At 33.9% G+C, this 25548-nt stretch overlaps 1 protein-coding gene across 2 annotated transcripts in view; it reads left to right on the forward strand.

Moving 5' to 3' along the window:
- Positions 1-25548, forward strand: part of ERBB4 (erb-b2 receptor tyrosine kinase 4) — a 1058588-nt gene that overhangs the window by 820385 nt on the left and 212655 nt on the right. Inside the window, exons 15-16 of one of the 2 annotated variants that reach the window (XM_081813693.1) lie at positions 2380-2534; positions 9871-9915. In XM_081813693.1, the coding sequence (XP_081669819.1) occupies positions 2380-2534; positions 9871-9915 (200 nt within the window). Of the gene's footprint in view, positions 1-2379; positions 2535-9870; positions 9916-10036; positions 10112-25548 lie in introns of both variants that reach the window. The other variant, XM_081813692.1, reaches the window with a different exon arrangement.

Here is a 25548-nt window from a genome sequence, read left to right on the forward strand (position 1 = left end):
GAAAAAAAATGTAATATTTCTATCAAGATTTAGCTTATCCTTTAGCTTTCTGGGTTCACAATTGAGTCCAAGGGTAGCTTAAAATCAGAGATAAGGAACAATATTGCTTTCACCTCTGTTTTTTATCATTACATTTATCAGTTCATTCACTGAACTTTGGTTCTTAAAAGCTTTGGGAATATAATGATAGAAAAGTAAGCATTAGACACACATATTTCTTTAAATCTCTTTATTATGGAAATGAGTTGGAGAATCAGTACATTTCATTTCTTTTGAGATTTGTTAGGACATTTTTTAGTTATATCAGCTTAGAACATTAGGTTTTGTATCATGATAATACAATCAAATAAGTAAGAGATGCTTAAAAACAAGGAAACATACAAAAAAATTTTTTGAAGTATACTTAAACATTAAATATGATTTTAATTTTAGTTTCATAATACTTTGTGTCTTCTGATTTTACCTCGATATTATTTTACATCAGAATTTTATAGAAAAATAATTCCTAATTTCTAATTTTAACTATTACTGCCTAATTTACTCGTAGTTAGATTTTATTCTTATGTTCTGCAAGAAGACATCAGCATGTCTCTTGTCTTGTACAATAAGTCATGCCCCTGAGCATACTTGCACAGTAAATGATTTTGTATAATAGATGGCATTACGTGCCTAAGTACCCATGAGCAGGTGTTAAAATTGGAAGCATGTAAAGTACTCTTTTTTGGTAGGACATAAGAAGTTGCCAATAGCAAACTCTTCAGGTTGAATGGGGATTAGGTTTCATAGGATAATTTTCTTTTAGTTCTAAGTCTCACATCAAAATAGTGAAATAGATAGGTGCTTGATTGAACCTCACCAGTCCCAGAATTTCCTGAAACCTCCTCCTCATTACTTTTTCTTCTTTACGCCACTGTTCTTCATTAGCCACCTCAATCTTTAAATTTTAAAATATATATATTTTATTGATTTCCTGATGTCTTGTATCACCAACTTGCAATGTCTGACTGCTTTTGGATTAACAATTATAGAGAGACTCTTGTGAATGGATGCTCCCTGCCTAATACATAGCTCTGTCCAATGTTTGCTTGTTGCTGACTCCCAAATTCACAATTTATAATTATAAACCTAATAAAATGAATTATCTCCCGCTGTACTTACTATACCTCATTTATCTTAGCTGTGTTTAATGTGAACTGTCATAATTGTTGAACAATATTGACATATGGCTTTTGGGGAGAAATGGTCAGGGGAAGAAGTTCCAGAAAGTAGTCAAAGAAAAGAGGAACCGAAGACAATATGATGTTTAAAAGGGAGAAGCAAAAGTCAACTTTAAGTAGGTAATATCATTATTTAAAATAACTAAATGTAGGGTAACCTAGGTGGCTCAGTTGGTTAAGCGTCTGCCTTTTACTCAGGTCATGATCCCAGGGTCCTGGGATCGAGCCCCGTGTCAGGCTCCCTGCTCAGTGGGGAGTCTGCTTCTCCCTCTCCCTCTGCCTGCCACTCTGCCTGCTTGTGCTCCCTCTCTCTCTCTGTCAAATAAATAAAATAAAAAATCTTAAAAAAATAGCTAAATGTATAAATATAGTGCACCTTCTAAGAAAACAGCATTTTTAATCAAAATATTCTCAATTTTCTTTGATTTGGTGGTAGACTACTTAACATTTTTTTGCATGCTTACTATTTTCAGCACCAAATCCAAATTAGTTTTTTTGTAAAATTCTTTTATGTTTAAGATGAGTTTTAAATTTTACTTTTTAAATGACATTTAAACATATTTGTATATTATTATTGCTTATTAACATTCTGCATATTAGAAAGTGATTGTATATTATAAACATAAATACGCAAAGTGAGTTAGTTCTATTTAAATTTATTATGCTCAAATTTATATCACTTTTATTATTGGATAAGTTTCTCCATATAATTTTCTTTGACATGCACCTACTTTATTATTGTGGACTTTTGATATTTGTTCATCAGAGTGTCTTTATTGTGCTCTCAGTATTGAACTGTGATTTACTAAAATCCCTATAAATAGACACGTGAGTTTTAACGTTATCACAAGCTGATCTGAGATGGAGAGTAATCTAGAAATTAAATTTTATTTTCCTAAACTAATTCCTAATAATTCAACCACAGTAAATTTTAAAATTCATTGTCCAAATAATCATAGACAACCAAAGGAAATTTTACATCTCACCTTTACATTGAAAAGCTGCAATAGTGACATCCCCGTTTGTAGTTTTGAAAATGCTCTCCAGCTCTCTAGGGGAAGATTGGCCGCTCACTGAAGTCTTAGGAACTAAACCACATCAGTACCAGAGGAAAGAGCATCCACTTTTCTTTCTCCATTGTGTTTTGTTTTTCACACTTCAGGGACCTGACAACTGTACAAAGTGCTCCCATTTTAAGGATGGCCCGAACTGTGTGGAAAAATGTCCAGACGGCTTACAGGGGGCAAACAGTTTCATTTTCAAGTACGCTGATCAGGATCGGGAGTGCCACCCATGCCATCCAAACTGCACCCAAGGGTAAGCATCCTTGCTGGCCAAGGACTCCATCACACAAGCATCTTTACCCTTGACACAGTCTACTGAATATATATTATTGTCATATAAAACTCTATTCATCTTTATATTAACATGTTGACTTAAAGAGAAATACTTTCAAAGAAAGCGGTTTATGCAATCAACTGTATACCCTCTCAGATATTTCTGTTAAGAATTTACCTAAAAGTATTCTATTGACACCTTTATGAAGCTGGTGGCAGGTTTACTTTGTATGGAGTGTAGAAATTCTTCCAAATTTTACTTGATATTGAAGATACCTTAGAAAAGACAAGATAGTCATCAGACTTTTGAGGTTTGTGCTTAATAAATCTTTAGCAGGAGTTTTCTGTTTATGTTTCTTTGTTCTTACAACCAGCTGAAGGCTAAATACTGCCTTGAATTACTCCTTCAACAAAATATAAGCAAAATGGTGATGACCGGAAAAAAAAAAAAAAGGTGTGGGGGGGGGAGAATTTAGTGATATGTATATCAATAAAATCACAAATGCATTTTGTGAAAGTAATTTTATGGCAGGTTAACCTATAACTTAGAATTTCTTTGACCAGTATAGGACAACTTGAAGATGGGTAGGTACATAGTTTTCTATTGTTTCAAAAGGATGCATTATAAAATGAATAATAATTAGATTACCTTTGATACTGATAACAGTTGAAAAACAAAGACATATTACAGAAAGAAGAAAAGCACTGAACTGAAAGAAATAATGTCACTCATCTAACAAATCCCAACACTTAATTTTAAAAAAGAGAGCAAATCTATTTTAGTAAGGGCTTTTCTTTTTCTTTCCTCCAGAAGGTGACTAATTTCAGACTTGAGAACAATTTAACACACTCTATCCTTCTGTCTGTACATCCTCTTCTCCCTGATGAGTGCCCACACACATGTGTACACATCCACATACAAATACAGATACTTGTTGTCTGTATATATCTGGCAGGAAAGTATGAGATTCCATAAAGAGATTTTCTGCCAGATTAAGAGCTAGCTGCTAGGGGATATTGAAGAAGCAAGCAACATCATTTTCTGCCAAGAGGACATCAATTTGCAGATGCTGCTACAATTTCCTGCAGGTCAAGAAATCAGCTTAAGTCACTCTGTGAAGTGGCAGATCCTGAAAAGGTAAAGTAATATTCTGCCATTCAAATTCAAATGCAGCCTGGAAGAGCTAATGCCAACTCGTTGGGTTACACATAAGCACATAGACGGAGGATACTGAAATAGTCGCATAGACACTTTGCTTCAAGGAAACTAGAAGGAATGAACTTCTCCCCTTGCAAGTTTTTGGCACACTTGGGTTAAGAATATTTCATGAAGAAACAACTGGTACCCCTGGAGCAGAAGAGTCAGCAACAGAAAGAGAAAACTTTGCCTGCTAAAATAATCATCCACAGGAGGGTTTTATTGTTTTGCAGCTAAAATTAAACCAGTAAATTATTCAATATAATGTTGATGTCAACAGCTGTTGCCATTCAAAATGAGACCTTTTGCTATTTTCGCAAATCTAATTACAAGGAAGCCATTAGGGAAATGAAAGTGAGATCACAGAGCCATAGTCTGGGTGTGTGGCTGGTGTGTCTTCCTCTTAGCCCTTTTAAATCATGATTATGTAATAAAAGAAAATATATATAGTGAGGGGAAGTAGAAGTAGGGACAATGAAGAGATCAGTTTACCACAGCAACAAAATCCAGATGTCAGCTAAAAAGGGAGGATGAAGGTATAAAGGGAACAAATCCTACCAGATTATTTAGGAACTCCAAGTAAATAGAAAAATGTCTTTAAATCAACTGTTGCAGAATGATGGTGAGACAGAATTTGAATGTTGTATTCCCTGGCATCTTCCAAGGTAAATGGATTCTGGGATGACTGATTTAGTCCTGAAGGATTTTTGTATTTGTTTTCATTTAGCCTCCCGCCATCCTTTTCCTAATATCCTCCATATTGTCCAGGTTCACTCACTTCATGAAAGTTTTGTGGTCCCAACCCCAGAATTCCTAAATTCCTGAATCCAACTCTACACTACTGCTGTGCACCACTGTGCCTTGAGATCCTTTATTGAGGCAATGAAGTGCTCTGTGCAGTTAATCCCTTCTCTTCAAATTGCACGTAGAGATAGGATCTTTCCCTAGAAAGAGAACAGGGACAATGGAGACAATGAGATGAATGACTATTTTTATTCCTAAACACATGTACTAATTGACCTATGGGTGAGTGTGAGCTCACCACGCCAACTCAACTTTGGAAAACAGATTTTCTTTTATATGTCGATATTATGTCAGCTAGGTAATTCAAGAACCAAGTTAATGGAAATAGTCTTTCAAGACACATTTTTTTTTAGAAGGAAAGTTCTTACTTTGAATACTGTTGAATGATTTTCTGAAAATAAAATTATGTGTGTAATATCTTAAAAGCACTTTTATTACTCTCAAAGTACATTAAATATATTGGCTCTAATAAGTTCTTTGGATACTTTTAAAATAGGTTATCCATTTAGTACCTATCAGGAGATTCTCAATATCCCTAAAGAGGTGGTGGTTGGGGGGGGGCGGGGGTGGAAGGTCGGTTAACATTGTCTCTTCTTGCCTTGACTAGAGGACTTTTATTTTGGCAGCCTTTTCTCATTTCATTCATTCTTCAACTTGGTTATATTGAACACCTACTGTGCATCAGATACAGTGATAGCTAAGTTCAGAAATGAGTAAGACACAGCTCTTGACCACTAGTGAGTCATGGTTCAGTGAGTTTTCACTCTTACAATTCATATCTTTCCATTGGAGACCCTTCCCCATATTTTGAAATGATGAGCAAGCATTTATTTATTTATTCATTTTTTAATGATGAGCAAGCATTTAAAACTTAGGAATGATCTTCGTGGGGCACCTGGGTGGCTCGGTTGGTTAAGCGGCTGCCTTTGGCTCGGGTCATGATCCCAGGGTCCTGGGATTGACCCCCACATCGGGCTCCCTGCTCAGGGAAGAGCCTGCTTCTCCCTCTCCCTCTGCCTGCCACCCTGCCTACTTGTGCTCTCTCCCAATCAAACAAATAAATAAAATCTTAAAAAAAAAAAGGAATGATCTGCGTATTTGCAATTAGCAAGATAGAAATTTTTAAAAAAGACTTGTGAACTAAATTTAGTAGGTAATTAAATTGCTATAATGGCAATTACTATGGTTTCTACACTAACATTATTGAGTCCATGATAAATACCAATTTAGTTTTGGTTTTGGACTGGGATATTTATTTTTCATAAGGCATCTTTGAAAATTTTCATTGAATATTTCTGCTAATATTAGAATCATGGTTTCATATCATTAAATTCCCTATATGCCTTAATCTCTCTTATCAACCCTTTTTATATTTTTTAATTTATGTAGTGAAAAATTTTTCACTGATAGAAGGAAAGAGCTGCTTGTGAAATTATTGACTATACTCTTTTAATTGAAATTTTAAAATATTCCTCCATTTCACAATTTGAAGGAGATTTTGTTAAAATATCTCAACTATGTTAGATATATGGGTACATCAAAATGCTTATAAATCAGTAAGTAGTGACAAATGTTCAACACATCTTGGTGTTCAGAATTCCAGATATTTTTATTGACATGTTATAGTTTCTGATCTTCTGTAAAGTTTTTACTTTTTACCATTAATTTGTAGAGAGTTGCATTATTCCTTATCCTTTTTTGATCTCATATTTGGGATTTTGACTCTTTAAAAGTTTAATGTTTCCATTATTCTGTGATCTTGCTGAATCAATATAAATTGCAAGTGCTATTTAATAAAGCTATAAATAAAGTCCAAAGAGTTGAAATAGAGTACACATCTTTAAATACACAGCAGCTTGTATTTAGAAAAGATGGGGCCGCTTCAATCATACCCTTATTCTTTGTTATCCATTTTTTCTTTCATCTTCACCTTGTAAATATGTTTAAATCTCAAATATCCTATACAATCCACTCAACAAACTTTCTTGACCCTACATCCTGCCCCCTAGGTACTCACCTCCCAATTCCCTTGCCTCTATTCTCGTATCTCCAATTTGCTTCTCGACTCACAGCAACTGAAATTCTGGTGATCTCAACAATGACAACTAAAATGCTCTCAGTAGTTCTTATTTGATGAGACCTCTGTTTGCATTTGACATTGACAATTAACCCATTTCCTGAAGGTCTCTCCTGATTTGGCCCCCACGATGCTGCAATTACCCGATTTTACTCAATTACATTTTCTCATGCTTCTGGCATAGGAGCTTAGCTTAGGTCACTTACTGGCTATTGGAGTTCCGTGGATTTCAGTCTCAGGCTCCACTTTTCTCACTCTATAGATCCTTCTTCAGCTATCTTATCCACTTATTATTTCAACTTTTCCCGTATGCTATTTCAAAATTGATCATCATTCTGGTATCTTCACGCCCCCCGCCAAAGACCCCCCTTTCCTGCTGGCAAGGAACATTTCTTACCCAAATGTAGGACAACCACACTAGATACATAAAACTGAAATTATCAACCCCTCCTCCTCCAACACATGCAAAAGGAAAGGTGTCCCTCCTCTTACATTCTCTCACTGATGGTACTACTATTCTCATAGAAGGACATTTGACATGTTTAATTCCTCTGACCCTTCCTCTTCCATCATCAAATCAGCCATCAGCTTCTCTTTTACCCTCCATACCTTTCAGGGTATTTCTTGAATCTGGCCCTGCCTCTAACCTAGTTGCCATTTCCAAAGTTTAATCCTTTTTTCATCTCTTATATAGACCAAAACAGTCTCTGTGCCAGAGAAATCTACCTGGATCCCACCTGACTAGCCTTCACAGGGCAGAGGTCCATGTAAAACACAAATGTAGCAAATCCATTACTTCTTTAAAACCTGCAGTGGTTCTCCATTAAATTTGCTTCTAAGCAAATAGCCTTCAAATTCTGACTGCTGTCTAATGATCTCACTTCTTTTCCCTCTCCCTGTCACCTCATGTTTTGCTCCCTGACTATTCAGAATTATGTGTACTCTACATTTCCTCAGGTCTATGCTTTTATTCCTGTTGTCCCTTACCCCTTAGAAATCACTGCTACTCCAACCCTGGATCTCAGCACCCTGAACTTCAGCTTCCTGTCTTCTCCATTAGGATTACCATGAATTTTTGAAGCCAAGCATCCCTCTGCTATGCTCCCTTAGGCCACTCTTTCATGTCTCTCATTATATTTATCACATTATACAATATACATCTGGTTATGCATCTGTCTCCTTCATTAAATTGTGAGCTCATTAAGAGTAGACAAAGTGTCTAATTCATCTTTTTTTTTTTCCCTCCAGCTCCTAGAAGAGTAGCAACACTTAGTAGGCATGCAAACAATTTTTTAAATGGATAAATAAAGATCTTTCATTATTCATACTTTCCCCTCAAGTTGAATTTCACTTTCAAATATTTTTTATCTTTCAAAGGTTATTATAAAGACACAGATTGCAAACTAATCATAGCTTTTCAGTTTATTTCTACTTGGAAATAAGTAGACTATTAATTTTACAAAATGGCAATACTGTATAAAAAAGCATTTTGAAGAAGATATAATTGGAACCTAGAAAAAATAAGTTCTTCAGAATAAAATAAAAAGAAAACAATATAAGACAATTTGGAAACATTTTTAGTAGTTACTTTTTCCATTTTAAAAAATGGTTTTGGTTATGGATTATAATACCAATTCAGTGCTATGTGCTATATATTTTTATTTTTATTTCTTATTTGCTTTTTTAAAAGACTTTTTTCATGATGGGTGTTCTCCATGTTTCTGTATATTAAATTTTTTCTGGCCTGTTCAAAACCAATCCTCAAAAAGAAAACATCTTTTTACTTAGTAGTAATGTTATAGCAGATACTGGTGAAGCAAGGAAACAGTGACTTAATTATTATTATACATAGTTATATTAGTTCACCAATGTTGAGAGTTATCTAAAGATATAATGGGTAGTCTGGCCTTATACATGAGCACCTTATTACTTCATTATATGGTGATTTTTAACTTCAGCTTCTTTTTCAGTTTTAGAAATTAGAGTTTGGGGAAAAAAATGTGATCAGCGGAGTTAGACAGTTCTATAAATCATAGCCATAGAGGGAATCTTGATAATGCACTGGAGCTATATGTGTTTGATGAGAGAGAAGGGAAAGAAATACAATTCAAATACATTGGAAGATGGGAGAAGCAATATTTCCATAATACTTCAAAATGCAATTCTAGGGACTGTACACCAGGATTTTGTGTACTTATATGATTCCACTTAAATATTGATCTCAGTGAATTATTTACTTACCTGGTTCTTAGTGCATTCATTTCCTTGGAAAGTATTTATTTATTTGTTATTGTTCCAGTTAAATATGATAGCAGTTTAAAAACCTATTTCTGTTTGCCTGTTATGACCCTGCTCTTTTAAAAGAGAGTGTCAAGATAAACTGCATTGTGGTGAATCCAGTTAATTTGCTTTTTAAATGAATTCATGTTTATAGATAAGTATGCTTTAAAAACAGTCACAACCAAGGAATGGAATAATGTGATTATGTAAAGTATCCATAAGAATAGCATTAAAACATGTTAACTCATTTTCTGCCGTAATCAATCTTTAATGAGTATTAACATCAGGTTATTATATTATATTGAATAGCTCATGTTTCTTTTTTTTAATTGATTTTAGTTTTTACTTAAGTTTTTTTTTTTTTAAAGATTTTATTTATTTGACAGAGAGAGACACAGCGAGAGAGGGAACACAAGCAGGGGGAGTAGAAGAGGGAGAAGCAGGCTTCCTGCTGAGCAGAGAACCCGATGCGGGGCTCAATCCCAGGACCCCAGGATCATGACCTGAGCCGAAGGCAGACGCTTAACGACTGAGCCACCCAGGCGCCCCTGTTTTTACTTAAGTTTAAGTCCTTTTAGAAGAAACTGTATACATGAAACCAATTATAGCCTTTGAAATATCAAGTTATTCAGCAAGACATATACTCATGAATGATGCAAGTGAATTGAAAGCATTAGAAGTGAGTTATATGGGTTTGGAAGTTATCCACAGAAACAGGGTACAATTTCCTATACTGTGAACATGTTTCTTTGCATTCCACTAGGGTGGAATTTGCAACTTATTTCTCTGTATCCATCAAGCAATAATCTTCTCACTGGCTTAAGTTCAGAGTGTCCCAAAATTGTCTAAAAACTATGATTAAGAATTTGAAACAATTGTGTTTATCTTACTGATTCTTTTTTAAAAAATGACTAATTTTTTCTTTCCTTGTATTTTTTAATTTTGGATCTTCTGCAGGTGCATAGGCTCAAGTATTGAAGACTGCATCGGCCTGATGGATAGGTACTTGGTGTGCTTGCTTCCCATGTTCTTCCTCCAAGGCTCCTTGTGTGAGCACTGGTGCATGTGTGTGCATGCCACTGTGAATGGAGAATGATGCTTTCTGTTCTGTAATTGCCTGCAGGTGTAGCGGTCCCGCTAGTCATGACTGCATTTATTATCCTTGGACGGGCCATTCCACTTTACCACAACATGCTAGGTAACATCTACCATGTTTCCATTTTGTCACTCAAATCCTTTCCAAATTATCATGGATAAAAAATACTAACCAGCTGGGTGAAATTTATAATATGTTAAATTAGGGAGTTACGAAACAGGCATATAAGACTACTTTTCAAGGCACATTCCTTATCTCTTTTTTCTCTATCCATTATAATTTTAGAATGCAAATTAGTAGTGTCACTGAATTTTAACTTTGTACAATTTAAACAGGATTTTGATTTATTAATCCAGAACTTTAATGGAATATTTTTATTAATTTTGTAGATTATTGCAAAAAGAAATATTTTTAAGAGAGGAATTTGCAAAAGTTGATCTATTTTTGTAAGATGTTTCTTGTTGAATTTGATTTATTTTCTGATTTTATATTATTTTGAGCTGGTTGGTATATTCTCTAGGCATCAGAATTACCGTAGACTAAAGGCACTATAGAAAATACTTTGTGCAGGTAAAAGTACAAGTTGGAATTAAAAAAAACACACACAAAATACATCACTCAGATTCATACAAAAACCCATGCATGAATAGTGGCTTTATGCAAAATCACCAACCTGGGAACTACTCACATGCTCTTCAATTGTGATATATCCATACGTTGTAATGCTACTGTGCGATAGAAAGGAAGAAACTAATGACATAAGCAAAACGTGGATGGATCTCAAATGCATTATGCTAAGTGAAAGAAACTAGACTTAAAAGAATACATACCATATGATTCCATTCGTATGCATTCTGGAAAAGCCAAACTATAGGGACAGGAAATCGGCCAGTATCTCCAGCAGCAATGTTACAAAGTATGCCTGGCACTGGCATACATAGTGTGAAAGTATACAAAATATAGGTATAAAGCACAGTGAATTTCTCTAAATGAAACATTCGTGTAACCATCAGCCAGATCAAGAAACAGAATAGTGCTAGAGACAGAAACACCCTTGGGCCCCATTCCAAGGGTAACCATTGTCCTAAATGCTAACACCAGTTTGCCTATTTTTGCACTTTATATAAATTGAATCATACATATGTATTCTTTGTATCTGGCCTCTTTTGCTAAATTATAATAATGAGGTTCATCTGTGTCATTAAATTTAGTCATATTTTTTCATTTATATGATATTTTGCCTTTAAAATTTTTTAGAACAATCAAATAAGTGGTATGTCTTATTGACAGGTTGTTTAATTAAATTCTTTTTTAAAAGGATGCTGTAGAAGTAAATGATTTATACAATAGTGGCACTTTGGCACTTGGGATCAATTCAGACTAGTTAACACAGTTATTTAGAGCAAATTATGGAAATTATGGAAAACAATTATGGAAAACAGCAAAAGAGAGAAAGAGAAAGAGAGAGTACCTAAGGCCCAAAGTTCAGTTTTATAAACTAAGATCCATTTTAGATTGTTCCTATATTTATGAAATAATTTTCCTCCATGAGACTTTGGTTGAGTCACTGTGATATCATTTTGAAGAGTGTCTCCACATTTGATTCAATGACTTTCTTATAATTATTCCAGCCAACTAATGAGAGGCAATATAATGTGGTGATTAAGTGTGCTGTCTTTGGAATCAGATTTTCTAGGTTCAAAGCGAGGCTCTATCATTTTTTAGATGTGTAACCTTGGGTAAGTTCCTTCAATTATCTGAGCCTTACTTTCTTCATGTATAAAATAGGAATCTTAATATAGTTTATAAATTGGTTGTGAAGATTGATTGAGTCCATAGAATAGGGCCGTGCTCCGATAAATCACCCAGTAACTGTTGTGATTTATTATTTTACTATATAACAAGGATTTTAAATGTTGGGGATGGAGGAAACATAACTCCCAAAGGGAGGGGGAAAATCTCTCAAGGTCACTCAGGGAAGTTTCATGTGAACTTCTGCCCCTTATGGCGAGTCCCTTGATGGAAAGGAGGGTATTTCTTCACCCTAAGAATCACTGCCCTAATGAGGGCCACTGGTATGGATGGCAGCATGTCACAGGCGAGGCATACGCAGAGACAGAGAAAGAGTTAATACCATAGTGGTAGTTCACTAGTGATTTTCTTTTTCTTTTTTTTTTTTTTAAGATTTTATTTATTTATTTGACAGAGAGAGAGAGAGCAAGAGCAGGAACACAAGCAGGGGGAGTGGGAGAGGGAGAAGCAGGCCTCCTGACGAGCAGGGAGCCTGATGCGGGGCTCGATCCCAGGACCCTGGGATCATGACCTGAGCCGAAGGCAGACGCTTAGCGACTGAGCCACCCAGGCGCCCCACTAGTGATTTTCAGTGCTCAAAATCATAGTGTATCTTATTATAGATTGAATATTTCCAACACTTAAACAAAAGTAGTTTGGGAATTTTCAATCCTATTACTTGCCTGGGTTCTCAGGCCATTCTCTATAGTCTCAGACTAACACCTAATTCAGATTAGCTTTGTCATAAATAGGTAACCATGTCCGGTAACAGAGTATAGATAGTAAAATTCAGCCCATCATTCCTATGAAAAATCACCTGTAGGCCTTTGTGCAGGTAAAGAGCAGAAATTTTTGAATTTGAAAGCCTGGGTACATGTATTTGCACTACTGTGTTTCTTATCTGTATAAAATGGGGATGATAATGGTAATTTTTAAAAATGGAAATTCTTATACCTCCTAAGATTGGTATGAGAATTAAATGTACAGGAGCTACTCTCTAGTATATATGTTCATCAGTGGTAGTCACGTGTCTAGTTGAAATATTGGAAACATAATCTTTTTGAAAATCTCATGATTTTTTACTGGTATTTTATGTATCAGTAGGGCATAAATCCAATAGTTTTAGTGACTACAAAATTGACGTATCAAAATTTCTCAGGTTTTAAGCATTTAAATTTTATATCACACCTTCTATGTATAATGATTTCAAAAAATTGGTAGTAGGGAGCTAATTGTTCCTTTTAGAAACTCTGGATATCTTTAATTAATAACTCTTTTGAACTTAAATTTAAAGTAGTGTGACTCTCTCCTTCAGTTGTGTTGACTTGTCAGAATTACTTGACTTGTCACAGGCTGTTTATAAGGCAGTTTGGAATTTACATGAAAGATTTAGTTTGGACACCTTGGAAAAGTGTTTATGAGCATGGGGTATTTTGTCATGGATTGGATGAGAAGTGAAATTAACAAGTAACTTTTTTTTTCAGGTTCTTATTATTGAAGTAAATGCTTAGCTCTCTGAAAAGTGGTAGGTACACATTGAATTGAAAGGAGGGGACTAGTCTAGTAATATTTCAGTTCATTTTCTGTCTTTAACTTCTGTGATAGTTTTTTTAAGCTTCTGCCTTAATTGATTAAAGTAAATCTTACATAATAAGGGGATAAAACACATGGGTGAAAATAACTGTTTTAAGTTTCGTGAACCATGTTTTAACTGGGAGATTACCCAAATGCCTAGTTTTCTTTTAGTCACAGAAAATTGCATTGAGCATGTCAATGTGGCCATTTCAAAATATTTAGAATTCATACTCCCTACTGCCCCATTATGTTGTATTCTGTTTCCTAAACCAGCAGGAAAAAAGATTGAAGATTTAAATGAAAACAGGTGAAATGTTTCCAATCTTGATCGACTTTCATTTTCTAAGCAGTGTTATTCTTTCCCAAGCCTGCAATTTGTGAATTGGTTTTCCACACTCCATTTACCTTACAGGCTGCTGCTGGAATTTCTTCCAGGAAGATTGGATAGGATGGAAAAGAATTTTTTTTCCTGTAGTCTCCTAGAATATGAAAATAATACTTGAATTTCAGAACTTCTCCATACTTTCCTTATCTGAATTAAATGCCTTAAAAATAGCATTTACCTTTGATGTTCTCCCTTTTCCATCAAGAATCTTATGAAGAAATATGTTCGGCAAGTTTTAATTTATTATTCTTTTTTATGCTATTTATTTGAGCTTGCACACAAGCTATTTTCATATAGATTGTGATAGAACAAAGTATTCTATTCTGTTCTATTTTAGTTTCTTTGTCAAATATATATCCAAAGCTTTCTATAATCTTAGTCTCTCCTCCATCAGGGCCCACATTTGTTCATCTCAATAAGCAAAGGCTCTGTTGGCAAAGCATTTCTTCATATTAGTCCGCAATCCAAAATGTAAACTAGTAATTCTTTTTTGAATTTGTGACGGAAATTATTAAAACTACTGGATAACTCTTCAAAAATTTTTATCTGGCTATTTGCTCCAATTCAACTATTCTAGATGCTTTACAATATGAAATAAGGTAACTGAAATCAGTTTAATTCTCTAAATCTCATATGGGCAGATATCTGAAACATTTTATATTCCTGTCACATTTTAATGCCTGTATCACACTTTTACTTTATGGTATAGTGGTTATTACCTAAGAGGTCACATAACAGTTTATCCTTTAACAGTGTGACCCATGTGTGATATATGAGAGAGATGATATGATATTCTTGGCACCGCTTTCACAAATGGAACAATCTTTTTTGTTTGTTTTGCCCTCAAGTAACTAGTTCATAACTTATGTCCATATCAAATGGTCAAAACAACCCATAGATGGTTTCCTTAGATGAGTGGCAGTTGTGTTATGATCCTTAAGTCCAATAAATAAAAGTACTCAGGCTTTTTATTATAAGTCTATCCTCAGTCCACCACATTCTGATATTAAATTTACTTTTGAATTTAAGAGAGTTCAAAGAGGTGAAGGAGAGTGTGTGAGTTTCTTCATTTCCAGCTGATTTGTGTCCAAGTTTCCAGTACATATAAAATACCAAAAATTATCAAAGAATTACAAGACAAGAGCAAAACTGTTTAGTAGTTGTTAATTACTCTTCATATAGTTGCGTGTGGTTGCTTTAAATAAAACTGTTTAGTGGCATAAGGTTGCATCAGGGGCTTTGTTTTGATATCAAAATGTCCACACATTGTTACAAAAGCTTTTATGGATCCTAGATAGGCATTAATATTATACTCAAACCCGCTAACTGTAAAAATGTGACCAGAAAAAATCACACTTATGGTTGAAAGTCAAAAGAGACTTTTAAGAGCATTGACTTTAGGACTGTAATAAAAAATCTAAAGATAGCACTATTGAACTGTAAGATGTTGATTATGCTAGTTAAGGGTCAGATCAAAAATTCAGTGCGTTGAGTGATCCATTATGAATACTTTTTTCACTCTTTCCTATGAGCATCTTTCTATGGTGTAGAAATTACAATATTTTGTAATTATTAATTTCTGATTTCTAAAGATGTCAGGACTGCTTCTCCTCTATGATCTCAAAGCATCTTAAAGTTCATTGAAATTCATTACTGACAATCCAGTGGTTTTACTTTTTTTATTAAAAATGAAAGCAATGAGTGAAATATATTCCTGAAGCCTCTGCCCCTTTCTTTAGACAGATATTTATAGTTTTAAAAGTACTTTGCATGTGCTATTCCAAGATTGGGCCCTGGCATTATTTTCTTATAAAATAAAATTTAGGGGTATAAGTATGTTATCAGTACTACTCAGGACTTTTAATTGGGATTTTAGTACACAGGAAGTGTTAAATTCTATTTCATAACATCTCACATCTAACAAAAACCTTTTCAACTAAGAGCCATCTAAATTGCAACCAACTAAAAATATAAACCCTTTGCAAACATTTCTGTAGGTAGTACATATAGTGACGTTTTGACAATATGCAAAGGAAGTGAGAAAGTAGCAGATATGGCAAAATGAACAATATAATTCCCAATAAAGAGAAATTACCTCATTCTTCCAAAGAACTAAGAACTAAATATATTAAACAAGTTTTATATATCTATATCTATATCTATCTATCTATCGATGTAAAAAGATAGCATCTGACTTGGCCCCCTACTAACATCTGACACAAAAGTTATCAGTAAATTATTGAGAGTCCTCAAATAATGCCTTCCCATCTATATAGCCAAATACTACTGATTGAATGAATTTGGAATTGTATTGTGCAAATTCTCTTAAAATTGCATTTTGTAGCCAATATTTCTATTAAAATATTGTTTCAATATTTGTGTCACAAAGGAACAACACTTAAGCAGAAAGATTTTTTTAATTGTAAGTCGAAGTTTCTATTTTTATGCCTGACATATATATATTCAGAAAAGAATTAAAATTATCCCCCATATAACTTAGGTATACATTGTATTAGACCCTAAGTATCTTTTGTTTTTTCATATTTCCTATTTAACTAAAGGAATCTAATTAACTGGGACCCCCTTCTGTGATGTGGTTACATAAAATGATGTGTAGATATTAACTCAAATTGCTCTCTTCATGTTTTTTTCTTATTACCTCAACACATTCCCCACCTAATCATTCTTTCATACACATACAATTATTTTTCCATACTATGTTGTAGGCAGGAGCTAATTAACAGAGAGCACTTTGATTTACCAACGAAATTCCTCACAGTGATTTCATTCTCCTCTACCATCCACCCTCAAACTCAAAGTGGTATAATTTCCTTGCAATTTCATAGTAACTCAGTCCTAAAGAATGAATGATAAGGAAAGGAAAACCCACCTCTAATAAACTCTGAATGCTTGTAGCCATTGTAATTTTTATGGCATTCTGTTAGATTGCCCAGAGTAAAGCATTCCATATGCTTGAGTCATTTATGGAATAATTATAGTTCCTTTTAGTAGAGTAAAAATAAAACAGCAATAACAAAAACCTCTTACCATAAAAAGTTTACTTGTTGAAGTGAAAAAGAATTTTTTTTTCTATGAGCAAAGAAAATTCTTTTTCCAAAGCCTCTTCATTCTTGAACTTCTGGATTCCACATCCCAAAGTTCGAGTCCCAAGTTCAAATCCCAGATTGGATAACACAATTGTTCTATGCACCAAGAAAGAAAGGACCAATGGGAAAACCAAAGCACCAAACCAAACCAAAACCAGTTCTTGTTTCTTTCACAGAATAGTGTTGCTTTTTCTAAAATCTTCTCAGATTTAGAGCTTGTTTTTGCCATTCTTTAAAGGAAAAATCCTAATACATATCTATTAGGTGCGCTACATTATCACATCTAATTTTCATGATAAGCATATAAAAATAGTTATTACCATTATCATTTTACAAATGAGGAAACAGGTTCAGAGTAATTAAGCAATTTACCAAAGATCACTTAGCTAGTAAGTGGCAGGGCAAAGATTTGAGCTTCAGTGTGTCTGATTGATTCTAAGAACATTTCTTTCTTTCTACTAGGCTGGTTCCCAAATGGAAGAACAGTTAACAGCTATTCCTACGATGAGGATGATTTAATATCTTATAGCCTACTTAAACAATTTTACCCATTATCTTTCTTTTAGTCCCAACTTTTACCTATTAGGCCTTCCTCCAATGTATAGGATTTATATTACTTGTCCTCACATAGTATATTTTAGTTTAATACATCTGACATTGCTTGGTCATGATAGAGCAATGCTTCCCATGACCTAAGGATATAAGCCTGTGTAATGGTAACATAATATAAATATATACTTTTTATATTATTAATACAACAGTGACCAATCTAAGACATTTATGAATAAATATAGGCTCAATTTTTAGAAATCCTTACTAAAGTGATAGTTACTTGTAATTCTGGAGAGATCTGTTAAAACTACTGTGGTTCCATATGAGACCTACTTCCATCAGACCTGACACTAATTCCATAATGCTGTTGCCCCCAGACTCACCTACTAAAGATGGAAATAAGAATCAAAATTTCATGGACACTCAGCAGTAAAATAACAGATAATATAGTGCTGGGCTTTATCAGGCTTTTCCTTTAGATTTTCCTCCCTAGCTCCTACTGTAGGATGTGTGGGATGAGGCAGAGTTGATTGGGAGTAGCAATGAGTTCAGATGGTGGAGTATGAGTCCTAGATTGTGTATCACTGGGTTCTGTTTGACGAGGTGAAAAATGATTTCTGCTAAATTTTTTTCCCACTGTTGATACAATCAAACTTACCGAATTTACTTGTTTCTTAAAAGGATAAAGCAAAAAAGAAACCCCACTCTTTCATATATGCTACTCAACAATAACCAGCCAGTAAACATTCATTGTATTTACTGTATGTTAGGAACTGAGGAGAGAATGGAGAGAAAATTAACATAATCCCTAATATCATGAAATTTACAGTAGAGTAGAAGAGAAAAAAATAGTTTATAATCATATATTTACTATGAAGAAAATTGTAAGTGGGTTGGATTGTATGGTTGTGATAAGGAAAACTGTAAACAATGACATGTGGGTTTTTGACCTGAGTAACTGGGTGAAAGGTGATGTTATAAACTAAAATGAAGACTCAGAAGGAAGTAGAAAAATACTTTATGAGGAAAGTAAAAAAAAAATATGTTGGGGCTATAATATGCTTGAGACGTTTATTTGATATCTGAGTGAAAATTTTGCATGGGCAGATAATTACAATACTCTGCAGCTCAAGAGTGGGGTCTGAGTCATCAGTCATATTTAAATCCATAACACTGGATGAAATTCCACAAGGACAAAATGTAGATGGATAAGAAAACTGAGCTATGAGCCTTAGGATATTCCATTATTTAAAGAGCAAAAGAGAGGAGAAAATATATAGCAAAGGAGATTGAGACAGAGGGATTAGGGGTAGAAGGAAAGCCAAAAAAAAAAAAAAGAAAAGAAAAGAAAAGAAAAGCATGCCAGAAGCCAAGTGAACAAAATATTCCTAGACAGAGGGGAGTGAGATGCTACAAAGGAAGATTATGAAATCAAGAGAAAGTGGTTTTTTTGTTTGTTTTACTTAAGTTGGAAAACATTGTAACATATTTATAAACTGGTGGGAATGATTCAAAAGAAAGAAGAAAGTTATATTTCAGAAGATAATGAACAACTGCAGACAAAATTTTCTTTATTTATCAGAAGGGATGGAATCCAGTACTAAAGTGAAGAAGTTGGTCATAGAAAGAAGCAGAGATTGTACATGCATTAAAGGATTCAGAGTATATAGGGAAATATGCAGGTAGCTAGTGGATTTGATGGTGAGAAGATGAGGCAATTCACAACTTATCCTCTTTTTAAATGAAATATCAGATGATGTCATCATCTTAGACTAGAGTATGGGAGGCAATATTGGGAATTTTAGGAAAGAGATTTGATAGCCTATCAAAAGCAGAAGTACATCATCCTAGAAGTACAGTAATGCTAGCAGTGCTGAAGGTCCACTGAAGATTTCTAGTTATAAATTAGAATGATTCCAGTTAGCATTGGTATGCTTAATTCAGCTATGTTATGTTATGATTGTTCAGATGTAGGCATGGGTACTTGGAAATTTGGGTTCACCCAGGATTGAAGTTTTGCCAGGTAAGCACTTAAAACAGAGGTAGAGACCATTGAGTTAAGGCTATATGAAAAAGAAATGATAACAGCAAAGGGTTATAAAAACTAAGTTGAATAATGGGAGAAATTGGTTTATAAGGGAGGCTGATGTACAATGAAAACACGGTAAGGTCAATGGCTGCAGATCCCAGTCCCATCACACACAGTTGAATTAGGGATACCAATGTAGGCACACTGAAAAGAGATAAGCTGCTAGTCTGAAAGTAGAGTACTTGAAATAAAGATTCTGGAAGTGATAAAGTTACTGATATATATATATATATATCGCTAATAGAATGAATGGGAATAAGTGACTGAGACTATTGGAAGTGAATAATCAGGGAATTGGGAAGCCAGGAAGTTGGATAAAGTTGGATAATGGGGAGAAGTGGGAAGTGGGAAGATTTGGGGATGATTTTGACAGATCCAAATGATGTTAAATGGGAAATTTAATGTACAGATGTGGAAGTCTCTCCATATATAGACATGGAGTCAAAGTGAATAAAAATTATGGAAATACAGAGTCAAGTGTTTATATCTTTTGGGACGTCTACATGTGAAGGAAAGGAGAGAGACAGGGAAATAGTTGGAGAGGGAATATTATCAAGAGAAAGATACTTGAAGATGGATGAAATTTGAGTCTGTTTTGGAAGATCCTGTAGAGAGTGGAAGGTTGGAGATACAGGAGAGAGAAATCATCAGTCATAGCACTTTCCTGAAAAAGCTAGAATTAAGGACAAAGGAAATGTGAAAGGATTAGTTGGTGATCAAAACTCTTGCCACCATTTTATTAGGAGAGAATAAATAGAAGACAGAAAGATGCAGATAGATAGACAAAGGCGAGGGAGTTTCTGTTTTAATGTTCTATATTTCTGAAATTGTAAAGTCATCTTGCCAAGAAAGAGGAGGATATGTTTTAACGTGTGTGCATGTGTGAAGGGAGTGATGGTTTGAAATATTAAATTCAAATATAAACTGTGCTAATATTTTGCATTTAAAATATTCTGTTACTAATTCTCAAATCATCAATAATTTGCAATGTGTTCCTTTACATGTGTTCAGCGGAAGGTCACCCTATTTTATTTTTTGCATGGAAAATAACAAGTTGTGGTTTGCTGTCAGAGACTCTGGACTCATTAAATTAGAAGACTGTTAAAAATTTAATCAGAATCTAACAGCATCCTGTATATGTTCTGAGAAATTAACAGATTTCAATATCTGTAGTGATAATTGCAGTATGCTGATATATAACAATTACTCCAAATTACATCATTACTACAAACATGATCAATTTTTTTGTGTGTGCAATTGTGCAGGTACAGAATATTAATATATCAGGAAATCATACTGAAGTATTTTTCTATTTAATTTTTTTTTGAAATGCTCTTAAGTAAGGAATTATGATGAATAGTCCCTTACATAAAATATCTTTGGGTCTGATTGTACTGATGTAACTTAAATTTATCCTCAAGCAATGATTCTTGTTTTAGCAGTTTGTTCTATATGCCTCTCTTTTAAATCTAAAACAAGTAAAGGTAGAATTCACCATCCTGTTGGTTAAAACTCGCCAGCTATAATTTAGGTATTTTTCTTTTTTTCTTCTTCCTGTTTTTCTTTAAGATTAATTATTGTCTTCAATACATTTTAAAATGCAATTTTAAAATTATAAAACACATTCTCAGTGTATTAGGTATAGATATATGTGTGTATATATGTATGTTTATCCTTCCATACCTTTATCCATATACTAATGCATATATACAATAATAAAGGTTTTGTTTGTTCGCAGATATGGGAACAGTATCCATACATTACTCAGCAGGTTACTTGACTCACAATGAAACATTATGGACAGCTTTCCAGATCAATAGCTGTAACTCCTTCTTTTTATGGTTGCATTATTTTCCCTAGCATTGATTTACCACCAATCCTGTATTTAAAGATATGCTATTCCTAATTTTATGATTTTTACAAATTAGAAAATAACATGTATGTGTGAATATCTGGCATTACAAAAAGTGTATTTAGCTTGGTATCAACTAAAATACATGGAAATATTCAATTTTATCATTCAAATTTGCTAATCATGGTTTAAAAAAGTCAAATAGGCAACACATTAAAAATTATAAACTAAACATTTGAGTTAGAAAACATTTGAGTTACAGTCTCATTTTATTTACATTTATTTATTTTATATACATATATAATTTTTTTAAGATTTATTTATTTATTTATTTGAGAGAGAGAGAATGAGAGAGAGCAAGCACATGAGAGGGGGGAGGGTCAGAGGGAGAAGCAGACTCCCTGCTGAGCAGGGTGCCCGATGCGGGACTCGATCCAGGGACTCCAGGATCATGACCTGAGCCGAAGGCAGTCGCTTAACCAACTGAGCCACCCAGGCGCCCCATATACATATATAATTTTATAGCAAATCATTTTTTTACCTATCTAAAATCAGATGAGTTCCATTAAAGTATGGCTGAAAGTCTTTGCCCAAAAGTTGCCAAGGACTGCATGATTTAAGTTGAAATATCTTCTGATAAGTTTATTGTTTTCTTTATGGTGCCATCAATCATGGTATAGAGAGGACTTGATAGATAAGGAAGTTTAACCTTCTTTCAAAGTTTGTTGATTTCCTAATTGGTTTTAAGTAATCCAAGATGGACGGATACACATATATAGATCTTTAATATTTCAACAATTCAGTAGGATGACATTGATCCTATATAGTTTTGAAATAATTAATAAAACTAGCAATAACTTAGTAAGTCATAGTAATGCTTAAACCTTTTTCATAAAATACTAAGACTGTATTTGTTCAAAGGGTTTCTCCCTTTTTTTCTCTCTCTCTCACTTTCTCCCTCTCCCTTGGTCTTGCTCTACTTTAGTTACTATCATTACTCGATAATAATGAATACCTGGCATGGATTTTACAACTTGGTGTATGTTGCATACCATCTTAAATTTACAGTTGTGTTCTTTAGATTGTTTTGTTTGTTTGTTTTTGATGGTTTTGCCAATATCTACAGTATTAATATACTTAGCAGTCCTAAAATGTTCTCAAGAAGAGATGATAGTGTTCTCCAACAACCAACTCAGTGTCAGAGAGTGAAGTTAGGGACTATTTACTGCTATCTCTTGTTCTCTCTCCTTGCCCTAAGAAAAATTGAAATTTTGCATGAACTTGGATGGCATGATTATAAGTACAGGAAAGCCATTTGCCTAGGTAGTATCCCAGATGGAAAAATAAAGATGTTTAGTTTGTAGAAGACGGAAGTTTGTAGAAATGCATCAGTCAGGAATTTAAAAGGAATAATATGTCTAATCCATACTACTTTTAGATTATTGCCATAATAACTATTTATAAAACAAAGAGATTTCAAAATATCCTCTCCTAGATGTCCAAAGCAATACATACCATCAGATATGAGCTACTGATAATAGTATACATAATTAAATAATAGTAAAATAAACAACAGATTAAAAAATTAATATCCTAGCTAGGAAGAGAATCTGGCTCATGTAGTTGTGTATGTTTATTTGTTTTCCGCAGTAGTAATGATTTATTTTACATTTAAATGAAATGGTTTCAGGCAAACTGTAAGATTGCTTTGCCATTATTTCATTATTGTTTGAATTGACCTAGATTTACATATATACGTATGTACCTATATGTGTGTATATGTGTGTGGATATATGTGTTTGTGTGTGTGTGTATTATATGTATGTAATCTGGTGGCTCTAAATCTGTATTCAGAACATCTGCAAAATCATAAAATCTTCTAAGCAATGTCTTTAGGAAAAAAATGGGTTTCTGCATAATTAAAATGTGTTCTAATTAGAGATTGGGCATTATATAAGTTTAAATAGGAGTTATATTGCTAAACAGTTATTAAATGCTTTAAAACACATTTTTGTGAACTCGTCACAATAAAACTCCCCTTAGACTATAAAAGCAAACCATTCTATGCTAAAAACATTAAAGCAGGATGCAATGACCAAAAGTTTTTACAAAGAGGATTTGTCTTTTCTCCAAGTCTTCTGCAGAGTATTTTCAAAGAGATAGACAGAAGCAGCCTCACCCTCTCATTTTTCCCCTTGGAATACTTCCAATCCACTATGGACTCAGAAATTAGAGAAATTGGATATTAGTGTTTTGCCAAGTTAAATGCTAATGAAGAACTCTGTTTTCTTCGTGTTCTCTTTATTGACCTTCCCGTATAATAGTTGTTTGAGGTTTGCAAGTTAGGAAAAACATTTTACCACTTTTGAACTTTATCATTACTAGAAAACAGATGACATTGAACATGCTGTGCTGTTCATTATAACACATTTCAGAAACTACATTTCAGAGGAAGCTTTATAAGCTTCTACTTAGTGTTACTTGTAAAAGTGTAAGACGTTCCCCCACACCCCCCAAAAAAGCGTTCACTCAAGACTGATGTAGGTACAGCCTAGTAAATAACTAAAAGAGTATGATAACCAAGCAGACATAATAGAAGGCCCGGGGTTCTTAACTATTATCTGGAAAGGGAAAGGCTATTTGTTTCATCTTTTGTTTTTAAAAATCTGATTATCTTGGGATAATGCATTTGACAGTTCAATGCAAGAAAAGAAAGAAAACTTGGAAAATCTGGACATAGTTCCTTTTTCAGTTAGGACCTAGTTGGCTACAAGTAAAATAAAACCTGACATTAGTGGTTTGAGCAAGTAGTTCTGTGTGTTATTCTTCAAAATACGGAAGTCTAGAAGTGAGGAAGGTGTGGCCATTGTGCTCCCCGGATCAGTTATGTCAGGGCCAGAATCTATGTCATTTTCTCATCTTTCTGTTTTGGTAGCAAGATGGCTACTGCAGCTCTAAACATTACATCCAAGGACAGAAGTGGAAGGACAGGTTCAATCAGCTGTACCTGTTCTATCTCAGACTTCCTTTGCCAACTTCTGCTTCCCTCCCTTGGCCAGAAATGTGTTATATAGACATACCAAGGTACAGAGAGAATGGGGAAGTTATTTAGCTTTTTTAAAAAAAAATTTATATATATATATATTATTTTATTATGTTATGTTAATCACCATACATTACATTGTTAGTTTTTGGTGTAGTGTTCCATGATTCATTGTTTGCATATAACACCCAGTGCTCCATGCAGAACATGCCCTCTTTAATACCCATCACCAGGCTAACCCATCCCCCCACCCCCCTCCCCTCTAGTTATTTACCTTTTTAAAAATCACTAGATTCAAAGGTGTTAGGGAGCAGGGGATGAAGAATGACAGTTGGGTTAATCAACCAGGGACTTTAATGCAGTATGGTGGGGGGATGAGAGATGAACTAAACTAAAACAGGCAAACAAGAATAACAACTGGTCTGAGGATTAGCTTTACCACTTTTTGGAGAAAATGCTATTTTGCCAACACTTTGAAATCAGGAATCAGCAAATGTTAAACATGTATCAGCTTCAGAGGAGCATTAAATAAATACCTCTTCCCATTTTCTTTTCATTAGAAATATTTTCCAATTATGTTTTTTAAGTTTAAAAATATATAGGAAGCTCTGAAACTGTTGAAAATTTATGTTCTTTTAAGAGTTGGTTTAACATAAAAAAGTATATAAATATTTATATAAGTACACCATTCATTTAGTTATTTATTCATGCAACAATTATTTATTTAGTACTTCTTGTTTAGAGACAATAAACTGGCCTCCAAAGAAGTATAAAGATGACTGTGACACTTAAAAAGTTTATATTTGTACTTTTAAAAATAGAAATGTCATTATTTTACCTTTAAGCTCTGAATGTGTACACACAGCAATTTCCCTCCCTAAACTTATTTGAAAGTTTTACACTGCTCATGTAAATAAAAACCCTTAAAAGTATAACTTTATTCTAGAACTCCTAGATGAGGCAAATTAAACTAGAAGTCAGTGTATCCCATGGGATACATTAGAAGTAAATGTTATATATTAGAAACAATGAATATTTGCCCTTGAAGGGATAGATTATACCTAAGGAAAGAAGAAAGGAGTAGTAACGAGCAAGAATCTGATGATGTGTTTGTAAACTTTTTGCTAGCTTGAATGAGTGGAATA

The sequence above is a fragment of the Leptonychotes weddellii genome, chromosome 3, assembly GCF_054177405.1.
Source record: "Leptonychotes weddellii isolate Sample4059 chromosome 3, ASM5417740v2, whole genome shotgun sequence".
Taxonomy (NCBI): Eukaryota; Metazoa; Chordata; class Mammalia; order Carnivora; family Phocidae; genus Leptonychotes; species Leptonychotes weddellii.